Source organism: Vipera ursinii, assembly GCF_947247035.1.
Source record: "Vipera ursinii genome assembly, chromosome: 13".
NCBI lineage: Eukaryota > Metazoa > Chordata > Lepidosauria > Squamata > Viperidae > Vipera > Vipera ursinii.
The window spans coordinates 11,748,841-11,774,851 of NC_139526.1; the positions used below are offsets into that span (position 1 = coordinate 11,748,841).

The 26,011-nt window shown below is 44.0% G+C and overlaps 1 protein-coding gene across 1 annotated transcript in view; it reads left to right on the top strand.

Annotated features, from left to right (window-relative positions):
- Positions 1–26,011, top strand: part of LOC310646177 (ankyrin repeat and fibronectin type-III domain-containing protein 1-like) — a gene marked incomplete at its 5' end in the record, with an annotated part of 598,148 nt that overhangs the window by 469,615 nt on the left and 102,522 nt on the right. The window contains 1 exon segment of the mRNA XM_083372437.1: positions 4,363–4,403. Coding sequence (XP_083228563.1) covers positions 4,363–4,403 — 41 coding nt within the window.

Here is a 26,011-nt window from a genome sequence, read left to right on the forward strand (position 1 = left end):
GTCTCCGCCTGCAGTGATCTTGGAGCCCAGGAAAATAAAATCTGTCACTACCTCCATTTAGCTCATCTAGTTGTATCTCCTGTCTGGTTTGCTGACCAAAGAGGAATTTATCACAGAGAAAAATCCAAGCTAGAACTAAGGAGAAATTTCCTGACACCAAGAACAGTAAATCGGTGGAACAGTGAAAGGATCAGTGGAAATTGTGAGTGCTCCATCACTGGAGGTTTTCAAGAAGAGACTGGGCAATCATTTGACCAGGATGGTGAAAGGTCTCTTGCCTTAAGAAAGGGGTTGGACTAGAAGACCTCCAAGGTCCCTTCCAACTCTGTTGTTCTGTATTATGGTTTTACCTGGGAAGACTGAACGTAAGATGATATTGGGCCCAGCTACTGGGTTTTGTAAACCACACCTTAGTTAATGCTGAATTTTTCAGTAAACCATGGAATAACTAAATCATGGCTTAGCAGTATTTATGAACCCAGTCAGTGCTTTGAAACAAGTTGGCATATTGCCTGTCAACCTTCAAACGTTTTTTTTTTTAAAGCAAGGATGATGCTTATTAACAATCTCTTTGGATGAGAAAACTAATGTTGACAGATTTGGTAATTTACGGCAGAAATCTCTTGTTGAAATATGCATTGGCTTATGCACTAACGAAAATTGGTGCAGTAATACAGATGGGTATAATTCTTCACAAATGAAACAGATGCTTCCTTTAGAAGTTCAAAATGCTGTATAAATAGCTGCAAAAGACCAGGGGAAAGAGTAGAAAGAAAGAAAAAAAAAGACAATAAAAACCTAAGAAATAAATAAATAGAAACAATCTGCAGTGCGTGAAAGCTTAGCATGAATTTATAGACTAGTCCTATGGAATTGCATCAAAATCCATTGACTTCAAATATCTTGGACCTCAACATACTAACCATACCTGTCTGTTCGCTAGCAAATCCAAGTCAACCCTCAAAATGAAAGTAAATGCATTAATGCACCAAGAGCCTTGGTGGAGCAGTGGGCTAATGCCTCCTTAAGTAACACCAGCTGCCTGCAATTAGTGCAGGTTCGAGTCCCACCAGGCTCAAGGTTGACTCAGCCTTCCATCCTTCCGAGGTAGGTAAAATGAGGACCCAGATTGTTGGGGGCAATTAAGCTGACTTTGTAAAAATGCCGCTTGGGGGGGGGGCGAAAGCCCTAATAAGCAGGCATATACATAGAATGAAGGCTATTGCTAATCGCATTTGATTTGTGCTTAGATTGTAAGCCGCTCTGAGTCTTCGGAGAAGGGCGGGATATAAATGGGATTAAAAATAATAATAATAATAATTTGGGAGGATGAAATAATTGCCTTTTAGCTTGTAAGACAGAGAACAGTAATGGGATATCTTACACAAAATCTGGCCCCTGAAGATAATTGTTTAGTCCTGGAGGGAGGAGGGGAAGTATGGAAACATTACCTATAGACAAGTGTTTCTTAATCTTAGCTTCTTTAGGACATGTGGACTTCAACTCCCAGAATTCCCATGGATGGCCTTGCTGTTCAGTTCTATGTTCTCTATGGTCTGCCCTCCAAGTGCTTTAGAAGGCTGTTCATGAACAATTTGGCTTTCTTCTTCCTTCTCCAACGAACCTGTCCTAATGCTCACTTCATTCATAAATGAGGTTCATTGTAAATGACATTGACCCCGTAGCATATATTCACCCACAGGGAAGCTCAGACCTCTTGTAAAAAGAAGAAGGAGGAGGAGGAGGAGGAGGAGGAGGAGGAGGAGGAGGAGGAGGAGGAGGAGGAGGAGGAGGAGGTTAAGATCCAAGTTCAGTCTGACATGCAATCTAATACTATGGGCACTTGGGAAACCTGAGGTCTAGAAACATTCCTTCTCCTTTTTCCTTTGCATGTGAGACTCTGTGCTTGAGTTTGTGAATGATGGTTTCTAGGAGGGGAATCTCAGCCGGCTGAACAGTTTATTGCACCATTGATTAGCATTCTGCCCGGTGGCTTTCTCCCTCCTTTGGAATTGTCTTGTAGTCGCTGCCTGGCAACCACAATGTGAACATACAACATTAGCTACCTTAGAGAGTGCAAGCATGCTGCTAGCAGGCAACCACCAACTTCATCGCCCGCATTCTGCAAATACAAGGAGCACACAGCAGCTAATAGAAGAAAATAATAAAAAAAGAGGAGAGAAAAACTCTCCTTGCATGGCTCTGAAGGATCTTGAGAACATTCAGCAAACTTGGAACAACCTGGATTTAAGGTTTGCTCCCTCTCTCTGTGGTCTCCACGTTTGCTCCTCCCACTTAGAAAAGCATGAATACTCAACAGCTTTGTTGACTCTTTTCATGCTTTCGGATTTTCAATGTCCAAATGCAAAATAAATAGTATGCCGGAGCCTAACAGGACTTTTGTATCATGGTGGTGCTTAAGCAGGTGTGGGTAAGCCTCTTTCTGGAGCTGGTTCTGATGTGAGGGTAGGAATCATTTAGTGCAACGTTTCTCAACCATAGCAATTTCAAGATGGCTGGATGTCAACTTCCAGCATGCTGGCTGGGGAATTCTGGGAGCCTTAAAATTGCCAGGGTTGGAAAAAAAAACCCAACTCAAATTAGCAGGAGGGAGCTGGTGCCTCAAGATCTATCTCTTACTAAGATGAAGATTGGGCTTGTGGATGATCATGTGAAGCTCGCTTCCTTCCTTCTGCACTTGCTGACCCAACACGGGAAGTGAGAGATGAGAGCGTGGTTAGAGAGAAGCCATAATGTTGGGTTTAATTTGATGCATTGAATAAAACTAGCCATTGTTGGTTTGGGAACTGTAAAGTAGTTGTCTTGTTGTTTGAATCCAGTGAACGATGGTGTATTCAACAAACTGCGCTTAGCTAAAACACTGAATTCTGCGTCTGGATCCCTACCTTGCTTGAAGGCATCCATTTAGCTAGATGACGTAAAGCAATGTAGGAATCCAGATGCAGAATTCAATGTTTTTGAAAACTGACACCTCTCATGTATCATTTGCCAATTTACACTGATTATCCGAGAACCTGAACAAGTTTAGGGAGCACACAACACATCTTTGCTTAAACTGGGCTTGAAGGTTCACAGTGAAGTTCGACTTCTTTGCAAACAAGGATTTAATCTGAATTTCGAATACAACTTCTGTGACTTTTTAGGGAATTCAACCTGGACTCTCTGTTTTTGCTGTGCAAATGCTACCCTCTTTTTGACTAGGCAATTTAGGATTCCATCAAAAACTTAAGTTACGTGGGAATGAGGAACATCCGTCAACAAAATGAGAGATGATGGATGAATTGTGTTTTGGAAAGATAGCTCCTGGGAATCTCCGAATCCCATAGGCAGACTGGCATGGACACATCAAAAGGTTTGTGGAAAAGTAGAGATTCAGGATCCAGGAGCCCTGTTTGCTTTCACAGGGAGCAAGGCAGAAAACTGCCAGCTTCCAAACCTTTGAAAAATATTTGCAATGGAATCTATGAAAGATGGTGCATTGTGCAAGGCAGATGTTGTCCCATTTTCCACAGGATGGGTCCAGCTGTAGCAGAAATGACGGTGCAAAATTGCTAGAATCAAACAGGATTCTGCTTAGCTAGCAAGAACTGTAATATACGAGCCTAACTAAGGATATCTAAAGTTAAGGATTTTTTTTTCCAAGTGGTAGATTTCTGGTTGAACCCAGGTATGAAAACCTATAAGAAGCCGGACTTCCAAGAAGAGGTATTAAATTGTACTTGATTAAATACAAAGTATGTGAAATTATCTTTGTATCAAGCTCTTTGGTTCAATTTTATTTTCTGGTCTCCAATAGGTGACCTTCTTATTTCCTGCTTTATTTGGAAAATGTAAGAGATTTAATCTTCTGTGATACAAACCATGAATTTAGCAATGCCCTCTTCTCTTCTCTCCTCTCCTCTCCTCTCCTCTCCTCTCCTCTCCTCTCCTCTCCTCTCCTCTCCTCTCCTCTCCTCTCCTCTCCTCTCCTCTCCTCTCCTCTCCTCTCCTCTCCTCTCCTCTCCTCTCCCCTCTCCTCTCCTCTCCCCTCCCCTCCCTCCCTCCCTCCCTCCCTCCCTCCCTTCCTTCCTTCCTTCCTTCCTTCCCATTCCTATTGTTGTGAATTCCATCATTCCCATTTATTTCTGACATATGAAGGGTTGGTACCAAGTAACCAAAGGTGAAAATAAGATAGGATAAGATAACCATTACTGTCAATTTTTTTTTACTGTGGGCACACTCCAGTCTTACTGGTGCCACCTATATGCACGATGTGATGCTTGTTATTCTTATGCTTCTTTTGCCTTCTGCATCTACCTAAGGAGGACATGGGACTAAATGTTATGTTTTTCTGTCTTCCAGAGCCTGGGATCGGCAGACAAGAAGGATTTGTACTCTTCAAAGTAAGTCTTACATTTTTCTCAGTACATTTTCTACAAGGTGAACCCATTAATATGTGCCATCTAAGAGAGTTAAGCCATCTGTGTTACATCTTTGGAGGTCAGGTGATCTTGGCTTTTGAACGCTTGCACGGAAAGAGAATCTATCCTGGCAAAAAAAAGCAACATTGGCTATGCAACCAGTCAAAAACGTCGTCTATTGTAGAGCAGGGATATCCAACGTTGGCAGCTTTAAGACTAGTGGATTTCAACTCCCAGAATTCCCCAGCCACCCCTCACGTAGAAAGTGGAAATGGGAGATATTATCTTGAGTAGATTTATTGCTTTGTTTTGGTGGACACCAGCAAAAAGAAAGTTACTGAGTTTCATTCATTGTGGTACACTATTGCTTCTGCATATATGTCACCAGGGAGCAATTCTGAAGAGTATTTTTCTACGCCGGGTCCCAGGGCAGTTATTCTGATTGATTAACAAGATGGCTTCTGAGTTCTTCCAAGTTGTAAGATGGTTCACGGCTTACCCCCTCTTGTTCAAATATATAATCTATAAGGCAAATTATTTCTCGACTAGGAAAGGATATATGTAAGATGATATTCTTGGTACTTACGTAAAGCTTGTGGGGTTGCCTCCCTCTAACATGACAGTCTTTTCAGGTGGAGTAATTGCATCCTTCTCTTAGTACTGTTGCTTGGCAAAGTTGGAAAATGGATACACAAACCCTTCCAAGTATAATATCAACTTTGAAAATGAGCATGGCTGCGGCAATCTTCCTCATTCATTTTCGGTTGACACGTTGAAGGAAGAGTGGGTGGGGTGGATGCCACGTGCTTCGCTAGTCTAAATCAACCTTTGTCCTGTGGGAACCAAGGTCATCGGCTGCTCCCGAGATTGCAGGCTGGGCGTTTTGTGAAAAGCCCACCAAGAAAATACATTGGGGGGATGTAGTTGCTTGCACAGCCTTGGCGTGGGGTTTCTTAACGTCGTATTGGGGCATTGTTGTGTGCGTCTTCAGACTTGGTTTCGCTTTTGACGTGCCGATACTTGGTAAACATGTTCTTTGAGGAATTTCCAAGCCTCGGAGTTCTGCTTTATTTCTGTCTGTCTGTCGGAACCATGACATTTTATCAGAATATTCTGGAAAACCTTGACCTGGTTCTGATCTTCTTTCTAATTTCAATAGAATACACATCAAAGGACAACCCTCTGTGTTTTTCAAGAAAATAGAGGTAGAAAATATGCTATCTGGATCAGATGGATCTACTGTATTTTATTTGTCCTTTCTGACTACCCAAAATTACAAAGGAGTTTATTTTGGATAATTGGATGGGTTTTTAATATTCAGATGATGGCTTTTCTCTGCAGAAATCTAAGTTTGTTTGTTTGTTTGTTGGATCCTCACGTGGCTCTGTATATAGGTAGCCCTCAACTTAAAACAGTTCATTTAGTAACCCTTCTAAGTTGCCACGGCACTAACAAAACGTGACTTATGGCCGTTTTTCACACTTACAACCGGTGCACCATCCCCATGGCCACATGATCAAAATTCAGACACTTGGCAACCGGCTCATATTTACGACCGTTGCAGTGTCCTGGGCTCACCTGATCACCCTTTGTGACCCTTTGACAAGCAAAGGCAATGGGGAAACCACTTAACAACCATATTACTAACTTAAGAACTGCAGTGATTCACTTAACAACTGTGGCGAGAAACAAACTGTGGCGAGAAAATACAATGGGGCAAAATTCACTTAGCAAATGTCTCACTTAGCAACAAGAATTTGGGGCTCAATTGTGGTCCTAAGTTGAGGACTGCCTGTAGTTTAGAGGAAGAGCATCGTGTGAAACAAAGACATTTCTACCTATCTTTATTCAAGGGCCTTCCTTTGCTAGAAGGAACGGCAGGATGACTTTGAATGATCGCTAAGGGAATGGTTGTAAGTTGAGGACTTCCCTGTCTTATAAAATCAAGCCGTTTCCAAGAATTCTTCATTGGATGAAAGTATCCGAAGAAAGAAATGGAATGAGGAGGAGGAGGAGGTAGGGCGGGAAATTACGTCGCTATCCAAGGTAGGCCAGCAGCAACCAACATCCTTAAAGGAGTCTCCAACCGTGCAAATTGGGTTTGCATCAAATGCTCCTCGGCCCTCTCCCTTCCCTGAAAATACAGGACAGGGGGTCCTCGACGTACAGCCATTTCATTTAACAACCGTCCAAATTACAACAGCCCTGAAAAAAAGGGGACCGACAGACATTTTTCACACTTAACATCCCCAGGAACATCCTGCCTCATATTGATGAGGGTTTGCAGTGTCCCGGCGTCCTGGGTTCCCCTTTTGCGACCTTCCGACAAGCAAAAAGTCCAGGCAAAGGGAAACGAGATTCGCTTCCCAAACAGGCTGCTGACTTCACGACCCCGTTGGTTGGCTTAGCCGCCGTGGACAGACAGGTCGTTCAAACGGGACAACAACTCGCTTAACAGTGGTCTAGCTTAGCCACAGAATACTCTTGCTCCGTCGTTAAGCTGAGGACCGCCTGCACACCTTCCGCCTCTGGTCAGTGCCAAATCCTTTCTCACCCTCCATCTTTCAGCAGGTGGGACGCATCAGATGAAATAAAAGGAGGGAGGGTTTTACTTTGCAGGCTGAACTGCTCCTTACCAAGCCATAAGTCTCTCGAACGACAGCTGGCAGTTTCTACCACCTCCCTTTATTTTCATTTCATTTTATTATTTTTCTTTCTTTCTCAGCCCTAGAGGAACGCATGACAGGGTGTCACTCAAACCGGCAAGTTCAGAGAATAAAATTTCCGGGCTCCCTCTCCTGCGTCTGACGAGCGACACGATCAGAACAGGGGAGAAACTTGGGGGGGGGGGGAGGCACTGACAACCCAGTGCTTAACCTTTTTTGGGGGGGGGTTCTTCTTTTTGAAAAACAACTGACAGGAAGGGCTCTCAACTCTTAGTATCTCCTGCTTAATGGAATAGGGTGCTTTGTGGCCAAGGATCTCTTATCTGCTGGGGTTTCAACCATGCAACCGGGCAGGGAGAACAGAGAGATTGTGTTTTATTTATCCGAAGCAGGGCATCCAGATTCAGACGCAGTTTTGTGCCGTACGGTATCAACCCTGTGGGCTCTCAAGCGTCCTCTTTCCGCTACGCATTCAAGATGGACAGTGATTAATATCTCTATGTATTTGTATGTAAGGGAGGAGGTATATACGTATGTATGTATATGGCACGTTTATATGTGTGTTACGTGTGTGGACACTTTTGAGGGCAGGCAACAGAATTTCATTTTTAATGTGTGCCAGTACACCCACAGTAAAAAAAAATGACAATAAAGGTTATCTATCTATCTATCTATCTATCTATCTATCTATCTATCTATCTATCTATCTCCATTTCTATTTCTATTTCTCTCTCCATCTCTCTATCTATATCTCTCTCTCTCTATCTATCTCTCTCTCTCTCTATCTATCTATCTATCTATCTATCTATCTATCTATCTATCTATCTATCTATCTCTCTATCTGAATATCTCCATTTCTATTTCTCTCTCTCTCTCTCTCTCTCTTTCTATTTCTCTCTCCCTCTCTATATATCTATCTCTCTATCTCTCTATCTATCTGTCTGTCTATCTCCATTTCTATTTCTATTTCTCTCTCCATCTCTCTCTCTCTCCATTTCTATTTTTATTTCTCTCTCTCTCTCTCCCTCTCTCTCTCCATTTCTATCTCTCTCTCTATCTCCATTTCTTTCTCTTTTTCTCTGTCTCCCTAGCTCGCTCGTTCTCTCTCTATTTTGCACGCCACTAATTTGGTGACAGTATCAGAAAAGCAGAGTTGTGTATTTGAAGTGAATAATTCCTCCCCTTCCTTGTCTTAAAAACATCAGTTGCAAACATAATGAGGGACCTCGGGTTAAAATCGCAGCAACCTCTGCGCCTCGGACGACTGAGCCAATGATAAATATACAGGCAGTCCTCAACTTACAACAGTTTTAGTGACAGCAGCCCTGAGGGAAGTGACTTATGACCATTTCTCAGCCTTATGATCACTGCAGCATCCGCCGTGGTCACATGATCAAAATTCAGCCACTTAGCAACTGGTTTCATATTTACGACGGCTGCAGTGTCCCGGGGTTGCCTGATCGATTCTTGCGACCTTCCAATAAGCAAAGTCAATGGGGGAGCCCGATTCACTTAACGACGGTGTTGCCAGCTTCACAACTGCAGCGATTCCCTTAACAAACGTGGCAAGGAAAAATGAAGCAACGCTCACCTAAAAAATTTTCTCACTTAGCAAAAATAATTGTTTTGGTTCAACTGTCGCAGACTACCTGTAACTGATATTTTTATGGTGATGCCAACGTGCTCTATTGTTGAGATTGCAAGTGGTCTTGATTTACAGCCATTTCTTTAGTGACCATTAGAAGTTACAACGGCACTGAAGAATGTCCTCACGCTTACAACCATTATGCATCTCCATAGTCGCGAAGGTCAATGTGATCAAAATTTGGGGGCTTGGCCACCGGCTCGTATTTAGGACAATTGCAGCATCCTGGGGCCTTCCCAGCCGGCTTTGTGACCTTCCCAGCCGGCTTCCAAGAACGGGGGAAGCTGGATTTGTGTAACAACCGCGCAATTCGCTTAACAACTGCCGAGATTGGCTAAACACCATGGGGGGAGGAAAAGATCCTAAAATCAGGCACAATTCACCGAACAACCCCCTTGCTTAGCAAAGGGGACTCCTGGTGCCCATTGTGCTCATCAGCTGAGGACTACGTCTGTACAGCAAGGTTGGAGACCTAGCGAAGTTATGGTTTCAGGAAAGCTTCAGCAGAATTGGCAGCAGGGGTCCCCAACCCTTGGTCTGTGGACTGGTACAGGGTTGCAGCCTGCCAGCAACTGGTCTGGACAAACAAGCAAAGCCCCATGCATGGGATGCAGGCAGCACACAAATCCATGCCCCCTCCGGTCCACGGAAAAACCTGTGTCCACGGAACCGGTCCCTGGTGCCCAAAAGGTTGGGGACCTCTGCTTTACAAGCATGGCTATTGCAACTGTTGGCTGCATTTGCCCTTAACACTAAGCTAGCAATTTAAGGATGGTTTAATGCCCTGGCATTGCCTAGTTCAGGGGTCCCCAACCCCCAGGTCCTTGGACCAATACCGGGCCGCAGCATGCCAGCAACCAGTCCGCACAGACAAGCAAAGCCCCATCCGTGGGATGCAGGCAGCACATAAACACACCCTCCTGTCCACGGAAAAACCTTTCCCCACAGAACCGGTCCCTGGTGCCCAAAAGGTTGGGGACCTCTGCTTTACAAGCATGGCTATTGCAACTGTTGGCTGCATTTGCCCTTAACACTAAGCTAGCAATTGAAGGATGGTTTAACGCCCTGGCATTGCCTAGTTCAGGGGTCCCCAACCTCCAGGCCGTGGACAAGTACCGGGCCACGGCATGCCAGCAACCGGTCCACACAAACAAGCAAAGCCCCATCCGCGGGATGCAGGCAGCACACAAAACCACGCCCCCTCCGGTCCATGGAAAAACCTCTCTCCACGGAACCGGTCCCTGGTGCCCAAAAGGTTGTGGACCTCCGATCTACAGCACAGAAGCTGCCAAATGTCGATCCGATCCTGGCCAAAGCTTCTCTCCTCTTGGCACAAGTGCAGGAAAAGGGTGTCCCGACCACCATCCTTGACTTTTCTTGACCCTCTCAATGGATGTCCCCCCCCCGAAGGCTTCACATTCCCCCTTATTTTTCTACCGCTTTTAAGAGATACGATTTAAAAAGAGAGGGGAAAGAAAAAAGAACCACCACTGGGGTTGCTATAGAAACGCAAGTCATGCTTTCACTTTGGAACAGAGCAGTGGCTTTTTCTGCAATGTTTGGTTTCAACCCCAACTTGCCTGGCCGAGATTTCACCGACGCTCCCCCCTTCCCCGTGGATATGGAGCTTAAGAACTCTTTTTTTTATTTAAAAAAAAGGAGTGTGGGGGTGGTCCTGGATGCCTCCTGGATAACATCATCATCATCATCATCAACATCACCATGATGGATGAATGGAGGGAGGGAGCAGGAGTCAAACCCTCCAGGGGATATTTCCAGTAATTCAGCGAAGGTCCTGGAGAAAATTCCCAAGCCTGTAGAAGTCCTTTTCTTGGGCTAACTGCCACAGGGGCCTTTTTTCAATACCCAATTCAGGGGGCTCCCCAAACCCCACAGACCCCATTCCAGCCCCCCCGTGGCTTTTGTTTTACCCACCCAGACACCAGCAGACTCTTGGGTAGTCTTAGTCCCAGAAAGGATTGCCTAATTCCATGAGCATGTAAACCCTGCCTTTACTATTAAATAAGGAGAACATGCGGGACGCGGTGGCTCAGTGGGTTAGGACGCAGAGCTCGTCGATCAGAAGGTCGGCAGTTTGGCGGGTCGAATCCCGAGTGCCACGTAACAGAGTGAGCGCCTGTTACTCGTCCCAGCTTCTGTCACCCTAGCAGTTCAAAAGCATGTAAAAATGCACGTAGAAAAATAGGGACCACTACGGTGGGAAGGGAACAGCGTTCCGTGCGCCTTTGGCGTCTAGTCATGCCGGCCACATGACCACGGAGATGTCCTCGGACAAGCGCTGGCTCTTCGGCTTTGAAACGGAGATGAGCACCGGCCCCTAGAGTCGGAAACGACTAGCACGCATGTGTGGGGGAACCTTTACCTTACCTAAGGAGAACATATCCAACACACTTTCCTCCTATTTCCCCCACAACAACAACCCTGTGAGGTGGGTTGGGCTAAGAGAGAACGACTGGCCCCAAGTCACCCAGCTAACGTTCATGGCTAAGGCAGGACTTGAACTCGGCATTCTCCTGCTTTCTAGCCTGGTGCTTTAACCCCTAGAGCAGGGGTCTTCAAACGTGGCCCTTTGATGACTTGTGGACTTCAAAGTTGAAGCCCACAAGTCATCAAAGGGCCACGTTTGAAGACCCCCTGCCCTAGAGCAAACTGGCTCTTGCTGTGCACCCATAGGGCAATTTAGAGGATTCACTCAGCCAATTAGAGGAGTATGAACTTTAGACAGACGTTAAGATATGTTGGGTTTTAGCACTCTGTCGTGCACATAACAGACTGTGCATGTACACAACAGAGTGCTGAGCATAACAAAGTGCTGAAAACGAACAGGTAGCTATCATGTACTCCATTTCAGGAATGTTAGCAGATTATCTGAAGTGCTGACGTAATGAGCACCGGGCTTTTGTAATGCCTGAAAAGGGCTTTGGTCGATCTCGGGGTGCCTTTTCAAGATGTATGGATGAGCCCTGGACTCGATCAGGGGTCCCCAACCCCCGGTCTGTGGACCGGCACCGGTCCGCAGCATGCTAGCAAAGTGGACCGCACAAACAAGCGTAGCTCCATCCTCGGGATGCAGGTAGTATTCAAAACCACACCCCCTTTGCTCCACGGAAAAACCTTTCTCCGTGGCACCGCTCCCTGGTGCCCCAATGGTTGGGGACCTGTGGACTAGAGCACTGAATGCATTTACTACAGGCAACTCCTCTACTTAAAACTTTTTGTTTAGCGACCGTTTAACGTTGCAGTGTCACTGAAAAAACAAGGGGGGGGAACTTAAGACCAATCCTCGCATTGCAGCATCCCCACGGTCCCCGGATCCCAATTTGGGCACTGGGAAACTGGCCTGAATTAATGATGGTTGCAGCTTCTGGCAACCAAAGTCAAGGGAGAAAGCAGACTTCACTGACCCAATGAGACGATTGACTTAACAACTGCAGTGATTCACACAGCGACCATCACCCCAAAGGTGGTAAGGCTGGGTGCGGCTCAGTTAACAACCCACCTGGCTTGGCGACAGAAATTCTGCTCCCAGCTGTTTTTCGTAAGTCAAGGACAATCTGTGGATCTGTCCGCTGCTCTGAACCCAGTGCTATCCATCCGTTTGAAATTTCTTCCTTTGCAGTCTGGATGCTTTATTCTGAGAGTGGGGTTTGTTTGTGTGTTCCCCATCCCCTTCCCTCTGTTTTGTGCAGCAGTGCGGCTTCTGAAATACATTTGTTCTCTGTTTATGTTTTATTGGCTTCTCTGACCTTTCTGGTAGCCGATATATCACTCCAATGTGTTTGGTGTCCTAGTAACATTCTTGTTGTTCATTTGCAATCTCGACAAGTGGCACTTCAATTGCCTTTTGCATTTGGGGAGTTCGAATGTTTAGAGCAACACGGTGGACAATCCCTGTTTGATCTGACAGTCTTCTGTTTGGTTGGCCTACTTCACTTGTTGTGGCTTACAGGTGTGGATGAGAAAGAGATTTCTATGATGAGGCACCGTGGCGAGCTTCGACATGCTGTAAAGCAAGAGAAATCAGAATCTCGTTCTCCTTCGCTTATCATTTTTATCTCACCGTTATTACTTTATAAGTCAAGGTGGTGAACGTACCTATTACTTTTTCATCTTCCTCTTATTTTCCCCACAACAACAACCCAGTGAGTGGGTTGGGCTGGGAAGGAATGATTGACCCAAAGTCACCCAGCTGGCTTTCATGCCTAAGATAGGACTAGAACTCACCGTCTCCTGGTGATTGGCCCAAAGTCACCCAGCTGGCTTTCATCCCTAAGGCAGGACTAGAGCTCACCATCTCCTGGTGATTGGCCCAAAGTCACCCAGCCAGGTTTCATGCCTAAGGCAGGACTAGAACTCACAGTCTCCTGGTGATTGGCCCACCCAGCCAGCTTTCATTCCTAAGGCAAGACTAGAACTCACGGTCTCCTGGTGATTGGCCCAAAGTCACCCAGCCAGCTTTCATGCCTAAGGCAGGACTAGAACTCACCATCTCCTGGTGATTGACCCAAAGTCACCCAGCTGGCTTTCACGCCTAAGGCAGGACTAGAACTCACAGTCTCCTGGTGATTGGCCCAAAGTCACCCAGTGGGCTTTCAGGCCTAAGGCAGGATTAGAACTCCAGCTAGCACCTTCTCCCCTACACCCAACTGGCTCTTATTAAAGCCAAATTCATAAGTCGTTTTCATTTGCCTTCAAAATAGAGACGTCAAGGTCATTTCATCTAATTTGACGAGCTTAAATATGGCGGTGGCTGTCGATTCGCTGCTCCGTCATTGCAAGTAATGGGATCCAGAAGTAAACAGTAGAATTTATTTTTAAAGGTGGAGGTTCATAAATATGAACCAGTTGTCCAGGGTTTGAATTTTGATCAGGTGTTCGTGGGGCTGCTACAAAGATCGTCAGCAGGAGAGGAAAAAACACAACTTTTTTAGGTGCCACTGTAACTTTGAACGGTCAAGGACTACCTGTAAAACCCCAACGGGCTTGAGGTTACTCAAGAGGTGATGGGAGAAGAGATCTTGGGCAGAAATTGTGAAGCCCTGAAGCTGAAGTCCGGGTCCCCAGCCAGACAACTGATGCGTCTTTTTGGATTTTGCAAACACAGAGAGGGCTTTTTCAAGTCTGTCCCACTTAGACAGTGTAGCTTTAATGTCCCAAGTCTTCGGCGACTTTACACTCCCCTCGAGTCATCAATCGGCTCACGGTGAGGCTCTGAAAGGGCTAGTTTATTAAACAAACACACTTAGTGCAAAAAGTTTATTCCAGTTAATTAGGACTTCATTGCAATGGAAACAAATTATGCAGTTGCCCACTGCCAAGTAAAACAGCCAGGGTGTGAGTGCTCGGGGAGGGGAGGAGAGGATCCCGAATTAAGGCGACGCAAACAAGCATCTGAAGTTAACTTTATGTCCCTTTAGAGCTATTTATTTGGTCGTTCCCAAACGATAAGCGTGGCTAATAGATTCTCAGTCTGAGTTCCCTGGGGCCGCTCCATTGCTAGTACTGGTAATCCTCGACTTACGACTACAATTGGCAGTAGAATTGCTGTTGCTAAGCAAGGTGGTTCAGTGAGTCATGCCTGATTTCCTTTCATCCCTGGCTGTTTAGCTCAGGGGTCCCCAACCCCCAGTTCATGGACCGGTACTGGGCTGCAGCATGCCAGCAAAAAAGGCTGCACATACAAGCAAAGCCCCATCTGCGGGATGCAGGCAGCACACAAAACCAGGCCCCCCACGGAAGCGGTCCCTGGTGCCCCAAAGGTTGGGGACCTCTGGTTTAGCTAATCACTGCGGTTGTTAAGCGAATCGTGGTGCCATTAAATGAAGCCAGCTTCCCTCACTGACTTTGTTTTTTGGGAAGCACCCATCATTTGCCTTGGTGGAGCAGTGGGCTAATGCCTCCTTAAGTAACACCAGCTGCCTGCAATTAGTGCAGGTTCGAGTCCCACCAGGCTCAAGGTTGACTCAGCCTTCCATCCTTCCCAGGTAGGTAAAATGAGGACCCAGATTGTTGGGGGCAATTAAGCTGACTTTGTAATAATGCCGCTTGGGGTGTGTGTGAAAGCCCTAATAAGCAGGCATATACATAGAATGAAGGCTACTGCTAAGCTTGTAAGCCGCCCTGAGTCTTCGGAGAAGGGCGGGATATAAATGGAATTAAAATAAATAAATAAATAAAATAAATTTCTGAAGGCAGGCCATTCCACTGGTTGATGGTTGGTTCCCACGGTCAAGAAATTTCCCCTGAGTTCCAGCTTGCTTCTTTCCTTTATTAGTTTCCATCCGTTGCTGCTTCTCCTGCCTTCTGGTGCTTTGGAGAATAGGTGGATCCCCCTCTTCCTTGTGGCAGCCCCTGAGATATTGGAAGGCTGCTATCATGTCACCCCTGGTCCTTCCTTTCATTAGACTAGACCAGGGCTTTTCAACCTTTTCACCCTTTGTACCACTTTTAGGATATGGCAACATCCGAGTACCACCAGTCGCCTAGCATGGTGCCAAAAACTTGATGGCCAAAAAAAAAGGGGAAAAAACTGATGAAGTCCAGGTAGTCCTCGACTTACAGCAGTTCGCTTAGTGACTGAAGTTACAATGGCACTGAAAAAAGTGCCCCCCCAAGCCACAGCCGAGCAAGACACTTGCCTGCCTGCCCGGCGGCGCTCTTCCTCCGGTCCGAGGTTTTCATTGTTGTGAGCGTTTCTGTTGAGAATTGGCAGCGGGGGTGGGGTGGGGGGTGTTTGGTTTTTATTCCCCCCCTCTGCTGGGTGGTTGCTTCACATGACCCTGGGACACTGCGACCGTCATAAATATGAATCAGTTGCCAAGCATCTGAATGTAAATCACAAGAGCCTGGAGATGCTGCAACATTCCAGCTGATCAGTGCTTCTTCTGGGCTCAGCAGAAGCGCCAGGATCAGCGCCGAGTTCCAGCTGGATCCTGGTGCTGATCCTGGCGCTTCCGCTGAGCCCTGACAGCCCTGCAGCTCCAGCCGTCTCTCGCTCAGGCTTGTGCGGTGCTGCCACCGGTTCAGCTCATTCCCCTCCCCCACTACCACTTTTCTAGGATGGCCGCGTACCACCTGCCAGGTGCCCATGTACCACAGGTGGTACCCGTACCACTGGTTGAAAAGCCCTGGACTAGACATACCCAATTCCTGCAGCCATTCTTCATATGTTTTAGCCTCCGGTTCCCTAGATATAAACATGGAACACCCTGCTGTACATCATCCCATGTCTTTTGATTTGGCAGCTTTATAAAACTAATAGAGGAGAGGAGGAGGAGGAGGAGGAGGAGGAGGAGGAGGAGGAGGAAGATCTAACCAGTGAGATACTTTTCTGTCCTTTATTGTCGTTGTTTGTGTTGTGTCCTCTAGGCCAAAGCCCTAAACATCTTGTCTTTAATGTTCCTAAACAGTTCAGCCTCTCAGCATTCAGCAGCACCTAGTTGAGTTTGGCTGTGTTTTTTTGAGAAGCTAAGAATGGTTGGGAGGGGTTTCGACTTGGATGGGCGGCATTTTGGGAATTCCAGAGTTGAGGAACCAGACCGGGAAGTTAAATAAATAAATAAAGTCTCCCCAGGAGGCGGTGATGGCAACCTCCTTCTCCAATCCTGCCAAGAAAACTGCATGGATGCAGTCACCAAAAATTGGCCCTGACTGAACAGCATCTTTACCTTCCAAAAAAAAAAAAGTTTTTCCTCTCCCCAACCGCCCCCCCACCCTCCAGGGGCCTGCCAATCATTCTCTCTCTCTCTCTCTCTCTCTCTCTCTCTCTCTCTCTCTCTCTCTCTCTCGCTGTTCTGTCAAAGAGTGGTCAGATGGAAATTATACAAAGTCGGCTGTAAAATGTAATGGAAAGCAACTCCTGGCAAGTGTATTTTGGACCGGTGAGGAGCTATCGTTTGTGTTGCTTCAGCCACCGGCTGATTTAGACAAGGGGCGACTTTGAATTTAGGGTGCCTGGGGAGGTTGGAATGTTTTGATGGCTCATTTCGAGCTCCCGTCATGTCAGATTTCCACCTTGCTAAAAGAGGCTGGAAAATGTGTAAAGCAGGGGTCCCCAATCCCCGGTCCGTGGACCGGTCCGCACAAACAAGCATAGCCCCATCCTTGGGATGCATGCAGCACACAAAACCACGCCCCCTCCAGTCCATGGAAAAACCTCTGTCCACGGAACCGGTCCCTGGTGCCCCAAAGGTTGGGGACCTCTGCTTTACAAGCGTGGCTATTGTAACTATTGGCTGCATTTGCCCTTAACACTCAGCTAGCAATTTAAGGATGGTTTAACGACCTGGCACTGCCTAGTTCAGGGGTCCCCAACCCCCAGGCTGTGGACCAGCGGCGGGTCCGTGGCATGCCAGCAACCGGTCCGCACAAACAAACAAAGCCCCATCCGCGGGATGCAGGCAACACACAAAACCACGGACTCTCCGGTCCGTGGAAAAACCTCTCTCCACGGAACCGGTCCCTGGTGCGCAAAAGGTTGGGGACCTCTGGACTGGAAGACCTCAGCAGCAGTTGTCCTTATTGCCAAATAGTTGTGGGATTCAGTGGTTTGCCCTGGAGCGTTACTGTCTTCAGCCTTAAACCGCAGCTTGTTTTAAAATGGCTTACAAAATAATGTCGGTGCGAATAGGTACAATGCTCAGGTACAGCTAGATCTCGACTCACAAACTTTTCATTTAGTGACTGTCCAAAGTACAACAGCACTGGAAAAAGTGACTTGTGATCTTTTTTCACACCACCCTTGCAGGATTCCCTTGCTCTAATTTACCTTCTCATTCTACTGAAGGCTTTTCATGTTCCTGTTCTTGTTCTATTACTATTAGAAGTAGAAGTTTTATTCTAATAATAACAATAAATAAGTTCTATGATTAGAGTGGAAGATTTATTCTAATAGGTAATAATAATAAATAATATCAATAAATAAGTTCTATGATTAGAATGGAAGTTTTATTCTAATAGGTAATAATAAATAACAATAAATAAGTTCTATGATTAGAATGGAAGTTTTATTCTAATAGGTAATAATAATAAATAATATCAATAAATAAATTCTATGATTAGAATGGAACTTTTATTCTAATAGGTAATAATAATAAATATTAACAATAAATAAGTTCTATGATTAGAAGTGGAAGTTTTATTCTAATAAAGGTAAAGGTAAAGGTTCCCCTGCACATGCATGCTAGTCGTTTCCGACTCTAGGGGCCGGTGCTCATCTCCGTTTCAAAGCCAAAGAGCCAGCGCTTGTCCGAGGACGTCTCCGTGGTCATGTGGCCGGCATGACTAGATGCCAAAGGCGCACGGAATGCTGTTACCTTCCCACCGTAGTGGTCCCTATTTTTCTACTTGCATTTTGACGTGCTTTCGAACTGCTAGGTTGGCAGAAGCTGGGACGAGTAACAGGCGCTCACTCTGTTACGCGGCACTTGGGATTTGACCCGCCAAACTGCCGACCTTCTGATCGACAAGCTCAGCGTCCTAACCCACCAAGCCACCGCGTCCCTATTTATTCTAACAGGTAATAATAATATAAAATTAACAATAAAGTTCTATGATCAGAATGGAAGTTTTATTCTAATAGGTAATAATAATAAATAATATCAATAAATATGTTCTATGATTAGAATGGAAGTTTTATTCTAATAGGTAATAATAATAATAAATATTAACAATAAGTAAGTTCTATGATTAGAAGTGGAAGTTTATTCTAATAGGTAATAATAATACAAAATTAAGAATAAAGTTCTATGATCAGAGTGGAAGTTTTATTCTAATAGGTAATAATAATAAATAATATCAATAAATAAGTTCTATGATTTGAAGTGGAAGTTTTATTCTAATAGGTAATAATGAGTATTAACAATCAATACATTCTATAATTAGAATGGAAGTTTTATTCTAATAGGTAATAATAATAATAATAAATAATATCAATAAATAAGTTCTATTATTAGAAGTGGAAGTTTTATTCTAATAGGTAATAATGAGTATTAACAATCAATACATTCTATGATTAGAATGGAAGATTTATTCTAATAGGTAACAATAATAAATAATATCAATAAATAAGTTCTATGATTAGAAGTGGAAGTTTTATTCTAATAGGTAATAATGAGTATTAACAATCAATACATTCTATGATTAGAATGGAAGATCTATTCTAATAGGTAATAATAATAAATAATATCAATAAATAAGTTCTATGATTAGAAGTGGAAGTTTTATTCTAATAGGTAATAATAATAATAAATATTAACAATAAGTAAGTTCTATGATTAGAAGTGGAAGTTTTATTCTAATAGGTAATAATAATACAAAATTAAGAATAAAGTTCTATGATCAGAGTGGAAGTTTTATTCTAATAGGTAATAATAATAAATAATATCAATAAATAAGTTCTATGATTAGAAGTGGAAGTTTTATTCTAATAGGTAATAATGAGTATTAACAATCAATACATTCTATGATTAGAATGGAAGATTTATTCTAATAGGTAATAATAATAATAAATAATATCAATAAATAAGTTCTATGATTAGAAGTGGAAGTTTTATTCTAATAGGTAATAATGAGTATTAACAATCAATACATTCTATGATTAGAATGGAAGATTTATTCTAATAGGTAATAATAATAAATAATATCAATAAATAAGTTCTATGATTAGAAGTGGAAGTTTTTACAAATGAAAAGCCGGCAGGATATACATCTAAGCCTTTTACCCTTCTTGCTGACTCCCTGAAATAAATCATGCCCCTAAAACAAATTTTCAAACAGGGGGAAATGATAAATGTTGTGCCTTTTTTGTGTTAGGGAAAAACAAGGAGGGGTTTGTTTTGTTTTGTTTTTTGTAAGGAGGCAAGGGGGAGTAATTTTAGAAGAGGGAATAAAAATTCCTTTTTCTCTCCTTCCGTGCTCTTTCCAAAGGCATTTTGCAGTCAGGCACACCACACAAAACAAAACAGAGTGCTGATACTTGATGTCACATCTTAACTCGGCTATGAATTCCCACTCGGGAAGTTGGCAGCCATGTAATTTCTTGTTTGGCAATATGATGATAGCTTTCAGCTATCAGCTTTGTAAACCTAAGAGCCTTTCTCAGAAGTCAGAGGATATTTTAAGAAGAGGTGTTTAGTTCAGGTTTATCACAGCGTGACACAGACAAACCTCACGTTTGCTTGACTTCTGAGATCTCGACAAATACAGATCATTTGTCCACTGTAAGAGCATAATTTTGCCTCGGATTAGGAATACTTCTGGATCCCTGATGAATACACGGAAAGATTTTTTTGATGGAACATAATGTTAAGTTCATAGGGACATGGTGGGTTAGGACGCAGAGCTTGTCGATCAGAAGGTCGTCAGTTTGGCGGTTCGAATCCCGAGTGCCACGTAACAGAGTGAGCGCGCCTGTAACTCATCCCAGCTTCTGCCAACCTAGCAGTTCGAAAGCACGTAAAAATGCAAGTAGAAAAATAGGGACCGCTACGGTGGGAAGGTAACAGTGTTCCGTGCGCCTTTGGCTTCTAGTCATGCCGGCCACATGACCACAGAGACATCCTCGGACAAGCGCTGGCTCTTTGGCTTTGAAACGGAGATGAGCACCGGCCCCTAGAGTTGGAAACGACTAGCACGCATGTGCGCGGGAACCTTTACCTTTACCTTTAATGTTAAGTTCAAGTTGCTAGCTTGCTACTGTGGCTGCCCATCCAGATGTTAACAACAGCGGCTGTGACATATTCAGATCTCTTGTTCAGAACATCTTTGACTATCCGAAAACCAGACAATCCAAGACTGCATCTTTCCTTCCTAGATTCCTCAATGCTTTCAACAATCCAGAGTTTCTAACGTACTTGAAAAGTTCTTACAGATTCAGGGAGATTTTCAGAGAAAATAGCTCGTGCGAACTCTGTTAGTACTTTGTATTAGGTCATAAACGGTTTTACGATCGTTTTATGGCATAAAACGTTTTATAAAATTTATAAAGCGTTTTATAAAGTAGGAGTCCATGCTTTAGGCCAGGAATCTCCAACCGTGGCCACTTTAAGACTTGTGGACTTCATTTCCTAGCATGGCTGGCTGGGGAATTCTGGGAGTTGAAGTCCACAAGTCTTAAGGTGGCCACGGTTGGACACTCTTGCTTTAGACACATTGACTAAGGAGGTATGCTTGCTATCAAACAACCTATGCCAATCCCAAATGCATTTTATTTTACGAACGAACACCAAATTGCAAATACCATCTATCTTCCTTTATATATCATACCGGGCCGTGATACAGTTTGTTTAGTTCTGATTTAGCATAGAAACCCTGTCATTGTGGTTTGTAAGCAGAGATTTATAACCTTATGTAATGTTTGAACTCAACGGAACTGTGGCTTAGTCAATAAGTCAACCCTTGATGTCCCAAGTTCATTAGTGCACGGTTGGCTGGCTTCAAGCAACCTATTAAGGCAGAAAGTGGATTATAAACCACAGTGCCTGCTTCCAACCAACCACATTGTAATTCTTTGCAATACAGATGGAAATTTTCTATTGTTGCTCATAAAATAATTCAGAAGTTGACATGAAACGCTCCCATGTCTCTATCTCAATAATACATCTGAACCTAAATCACTTCTCAGGGGTTGCAATGTATTTGATTGAGCTATCAGATCTGGGCTGTAAAATTTGAGGCTATCACCAAGTGACTTCAAAGAGAATCTTTTCTGTAAAGGTAGTCCCCAACTTACGATCACAACTGAGAGAATTTTCATTGCTAATCAGGGCGGGTTGTTAATTGAGCTTTGCCCAGTTATATGATCTTTCCACTACCATTGTTAAGCAAATTGCTGCAGTTGTTCAGTGAATAATAATAATAATAATAATAATAATAATAATAATAATAATAATAATAATAATAATGATGATAATAAAGTTGGAAGGGACCTTGGAGGTCATCTAGTCCAACCCCCTGCTCAGGCAGGAAACCCTATACCATTCCAGACAAGGGACTGTCCAGTCTCTTCTTAGGAACCTCCAGTGGTGAAGCACCCACAACTTCTGGAGGCAGGTTGTTCCACTGGTTAATTGTTCTGACTGTCAGGAAGTTTCTCCTTAGTTCTAGGTTGCTTCTCTCTTCTTGTCCTGCCTTCAGGAGCTTTGGAGAACAGCTTGACTTGTTTTTCTTTGGGTCAGCCCCTGAGATGTTGGAACACGGCTATCATGTCCTGTCCCCCCTGGTCCTTCTCTTCTTGTTTAGTCGTCCTGCAAATCTAGGTTCCCGCATTGACTTTGCTTGTCTGAAGCCAGCTGGGAAGATTGCAAGTGGTGATTCCCATGACCCCAAGGATGCTGCCACTCTCCTAAGTACGTGTCAGTTGCCAAGTGCCCGTATTTTGTGGTACATTGGCACCTGGCAGGTGGTACGCGACCATCCTAGAAAAGTGGTAGCAGGGGAGGGGAATGAGCTGAACTGGTGGCAGCACCGCACAAGCCTGAGCGGAGAGACGGCTGGAGCTGCAAGGCTGTCAGGGCTGAGCGGAAGCGCCAGGATCAGCGCTTCTTCGAGGCTGTCAGGGCTCAGCGGAAGAGCCAGGATCAGTGCCAGGCTCCAGCTGGAGCTCGGCGCTGATCCTGGCACTTCTGCTGAGCCCAGAAGAAGTGCCAATCAACTGGAATGTTGCAGCATCTCCAGGATCTGGTGATTTACATTCAGATGCTTGGCAACTGATTCATATTTATGACGGTCACAGTGTCCCAGGGTCATGTGAAGTGACCAAAACCTGCTGCAACCACCCAGCAAACGGGGGGCGGGGAATAAAAACCAAACACACCCCACCCCACCCCCGCTGCCAATCCTCAACAGAAATGCTCACAACAATGGAAACCTCGGACAGGAGGAAGAGCGCCGCCAGGCGGGCAGGCAGGTGTCTTGCTCGGCTGTGGCTCGGGGGGCACTTTTTCCAGTGCCATGGTAACTTCGAACAGTCACTAAGCAAATGGTTGTAAGTCGAGGACTACCTGTACTTCATCACTTTTTTCTTTCTTTTTTTTTGGTCATCAAGTTTTTGACACCTCGCTAGGTGGTACTCGGATGTTGCCATATCCTAAAAGTGGTACAATGCGGGGAAAGGTTGAAAAGCCCTGGTCTACAGGACCAAGTGCCTTTCACGCACAACACAGTGGTGCGGATGGCAACATTCCTTTGAACCACAGGACGTTCCCTCCACACTGGAGAAGTCAGCAAAACGGCCTTCAAAGAGATGCATTCCAGGAAGAAAGAATATGGGACCGTCTACAAAAGGGTGAAACATTGATTAAAGAGGAGATTTTTTCCTTTTTCTCTTTTGTTTTGGCTGATTAAAGGCTAGCTGTGTGTTTCCCAATGCTGGAACGTCATCAGACTTTAAAGAAGGGCAGAACCCACAATTTAACCTTACGGAGAGCTATTATGATTACTCAAATATTTGGGAATGGAGGTTTTTATCATGCGCTGCGATGAACGTTATTGTCGCCGTCCAATAGATTGCCTGTAATAATCTCTGGAGGGAAACGATTTAAAGGAACAAGATGCTAACAGCTTTTGGGTGGTTGGTTTTTTTTTTTTAAGGACCAAATTACTTGGAAAATAGTGATGTTTTAGTAAAAGTTAGGGAGGAAATTTTTGGGGGGTGGGGTGGGTGGGCACGAGGAGAAGAATTTCTTGCCTTATGCTCTTATTATGCCAAAGGGGGGAAAAAGACTGGATTCAAAAAGCTGCACAAATCATTGATCTAGATTACTCTTTGTAAGTGAAGAATGTAGTAAACTACAATGGGAAAGAGAAGGGGAAGGAAGGGGAAGGGGGGAAAGGGCGAAGGGAAGGGAAACGGACTGAGAAAGGAAAAGAGAAAGGAAAAGAGAAAGCAGAGAGAAAAGAGAAAGAGAAAGGGGAGAGGAGAGGAGGGAAGGGAGGGGAGGAGACAAGCAAAGTCAATAGGGAAGCCAAATTCATTTAACAATTTATGGAATGGAATGGAATGGAGTAGAGTAGAGTAGAGGAATAGAATAGAATAGAATAGAATAGAATAGAATAGAATAGAATAGAATAGAATAGAATAGAATAGAATAGAATAGAATAGAATAGAATAGAATAGAATAGAATAGAGGAATAGAATAGAATAGAAGTAGAGTAGAATAGAATAGAATAGAATAGAATAGAATAGAATAGAATAGAATAGAATAGAATAGAGAATGGAATGGAATGGAATAGAGTAGAGTAGAGTAGAATAGAATAGAATAGAATAGAATAGAATAGAATAGAATAGAATAGAATAGAATAGAATAGAATAGAATAGAATAGAATAGAATAGAATAGAATAGAATAGAGGAATAGAATAGAATAGAATAGAATAGAATAGAAGTAGAGTAGAGTAGAATAGGATAGGATAGGATAGAATAGAATAGAATAGAATAGAATAGAATAGAATAGAATAGAATAGAATAGAATAGAATAGAATAGAATAGAATAGAATAGAATAGAATAGAGAATGGAATGGAATGGAATGGAGTAGAGTAGAGTAGAGTAGAGTAGAGTAGAGTAGAGTAGAGTAGAGTAGAGTAGAGTAGAGTAGAGTAGAGTAGAGTAGAGTAGAGTAGAGTAGAGTGGAATGGAATGGAATGGAATGGAATGGAATGGAATGGAATGGAATGGAATGGAATGGAATAGAATAGAATAGAATAGAATAGAATAGAATAGAATAGAGAATGGAATGGAATGGAATGGAGGACTCCTAGTAGGCAAGAAAAGTCATAAAATGGGGCAAAGCATGCTTAGCAATTTTCTTGCTTAGCCACAGAAATGTGGGGCTCCATTTTGGTCCTAAGGTGAGGACTACCTGTATATACAGTGAAACTGGTCACTGGAGTGCCTGCCTCCTGGCTGGCCATTGTAACTTGAAAACCACACACAGGATATGCACTGAGTAAAAACCGATCAATTCTCCTCCCTTCCCTCTTTAGGAGGGACAATGGACGTCACGTGAACCCCCAAAATAGTGGGGCACGGCATAAGGCAACCTCTACATCTCTGCTCTGAAAGCTTAAGGGAAGATGGTTGTAATTTTGAAGGAAGCATTGTGTAAGGTCTCGCAAGGGATGGTATAAAGTTGCTGCGTACAAACTGATGCAAGGGCAAAACTCTGGTCTTTTCTTCCGCTTTATTTTTCTTTTCTCTTGATGAGGGGTTTGTTTTCAAGGGCGACACAGGTATAATTTTATTAAATGGCACAGGCATTGTACTGTTAATAGGAACTCTGGTAAGCGCAAGGGGGGGGGGAAAAACCGTGCCAGTTGGAAACTGAACATCTTCTGGGGTTATTTATTTATTTTTTTTCGGCATAGCTTGAATTCTTCCAAAACCACCTTCATTTATCCATCAGTAGTAAAATGTTAAGGTTGTTGTTTTTTTTTAAACCTCGTTCCAACTCCAAGGAATTAGGTTCGGGCAAAGCGGCCAGAGACAATCCTGTTCAGTCACTCGTGCCTTGCCATCCGTTGTCGATTTATCATCGCGCGCTAACTTAGGTGAACAAATATTGCCTGTGGGTTGGCTGGACGCGTGTGCTTGTGGCTCTATCCAAGCCGGTGTGTGTTTTCAGAATGTGAACCGAACACCGCAGGCTTTGGATGAAAAGAGAATGGCTGGGAGGCCACCGTGTGTGGTTTTGAGCCACACAGTTGCTATACAAAGTATCCATGATTTAAGCAATAGGAGTCCTGGGTTAGCCATCACTACGGTGATGGATGATCAAAAACGGTGTAGCTTGTCCTCAATTGATTCTTCTCCCGACTTCTCAGATTTTCTTTCTTTTTTCCCTCTCCATCCCATTCTGTCCTTCTTCTCTGTTACACTAGAAGTTAGCCAGTAAGAGTTGCCTTGAACTATAAGATGATTGGCAAATAAATTTGATGATGATGGTGATGATGATGATGGTGGTGGTGGTGATGGCTAAGAGGAGGAAAGCTGAAGAAAGAGAGCGAGGGACTAATTTTGGCTGCACAAGACCAAGCCTTAAGGACAATTGCATACAAAGTCAAAATTCAGAAGACAGCCAAGTATGTATCCGAATTGCCAGCCCAAATGTTGGAGGTGTGGTTGTGAGGATGCAACGTATTTTCATATATGGTGGACTTGTAAAAGGGTTAAAGCTTTTTGGATTAAAATTTGGTGGAATATGCAAAAAATATTCAAGAAAAGGATAAAGTTTTCTCCGCAACTGTTTTTATTGGGTATTATCA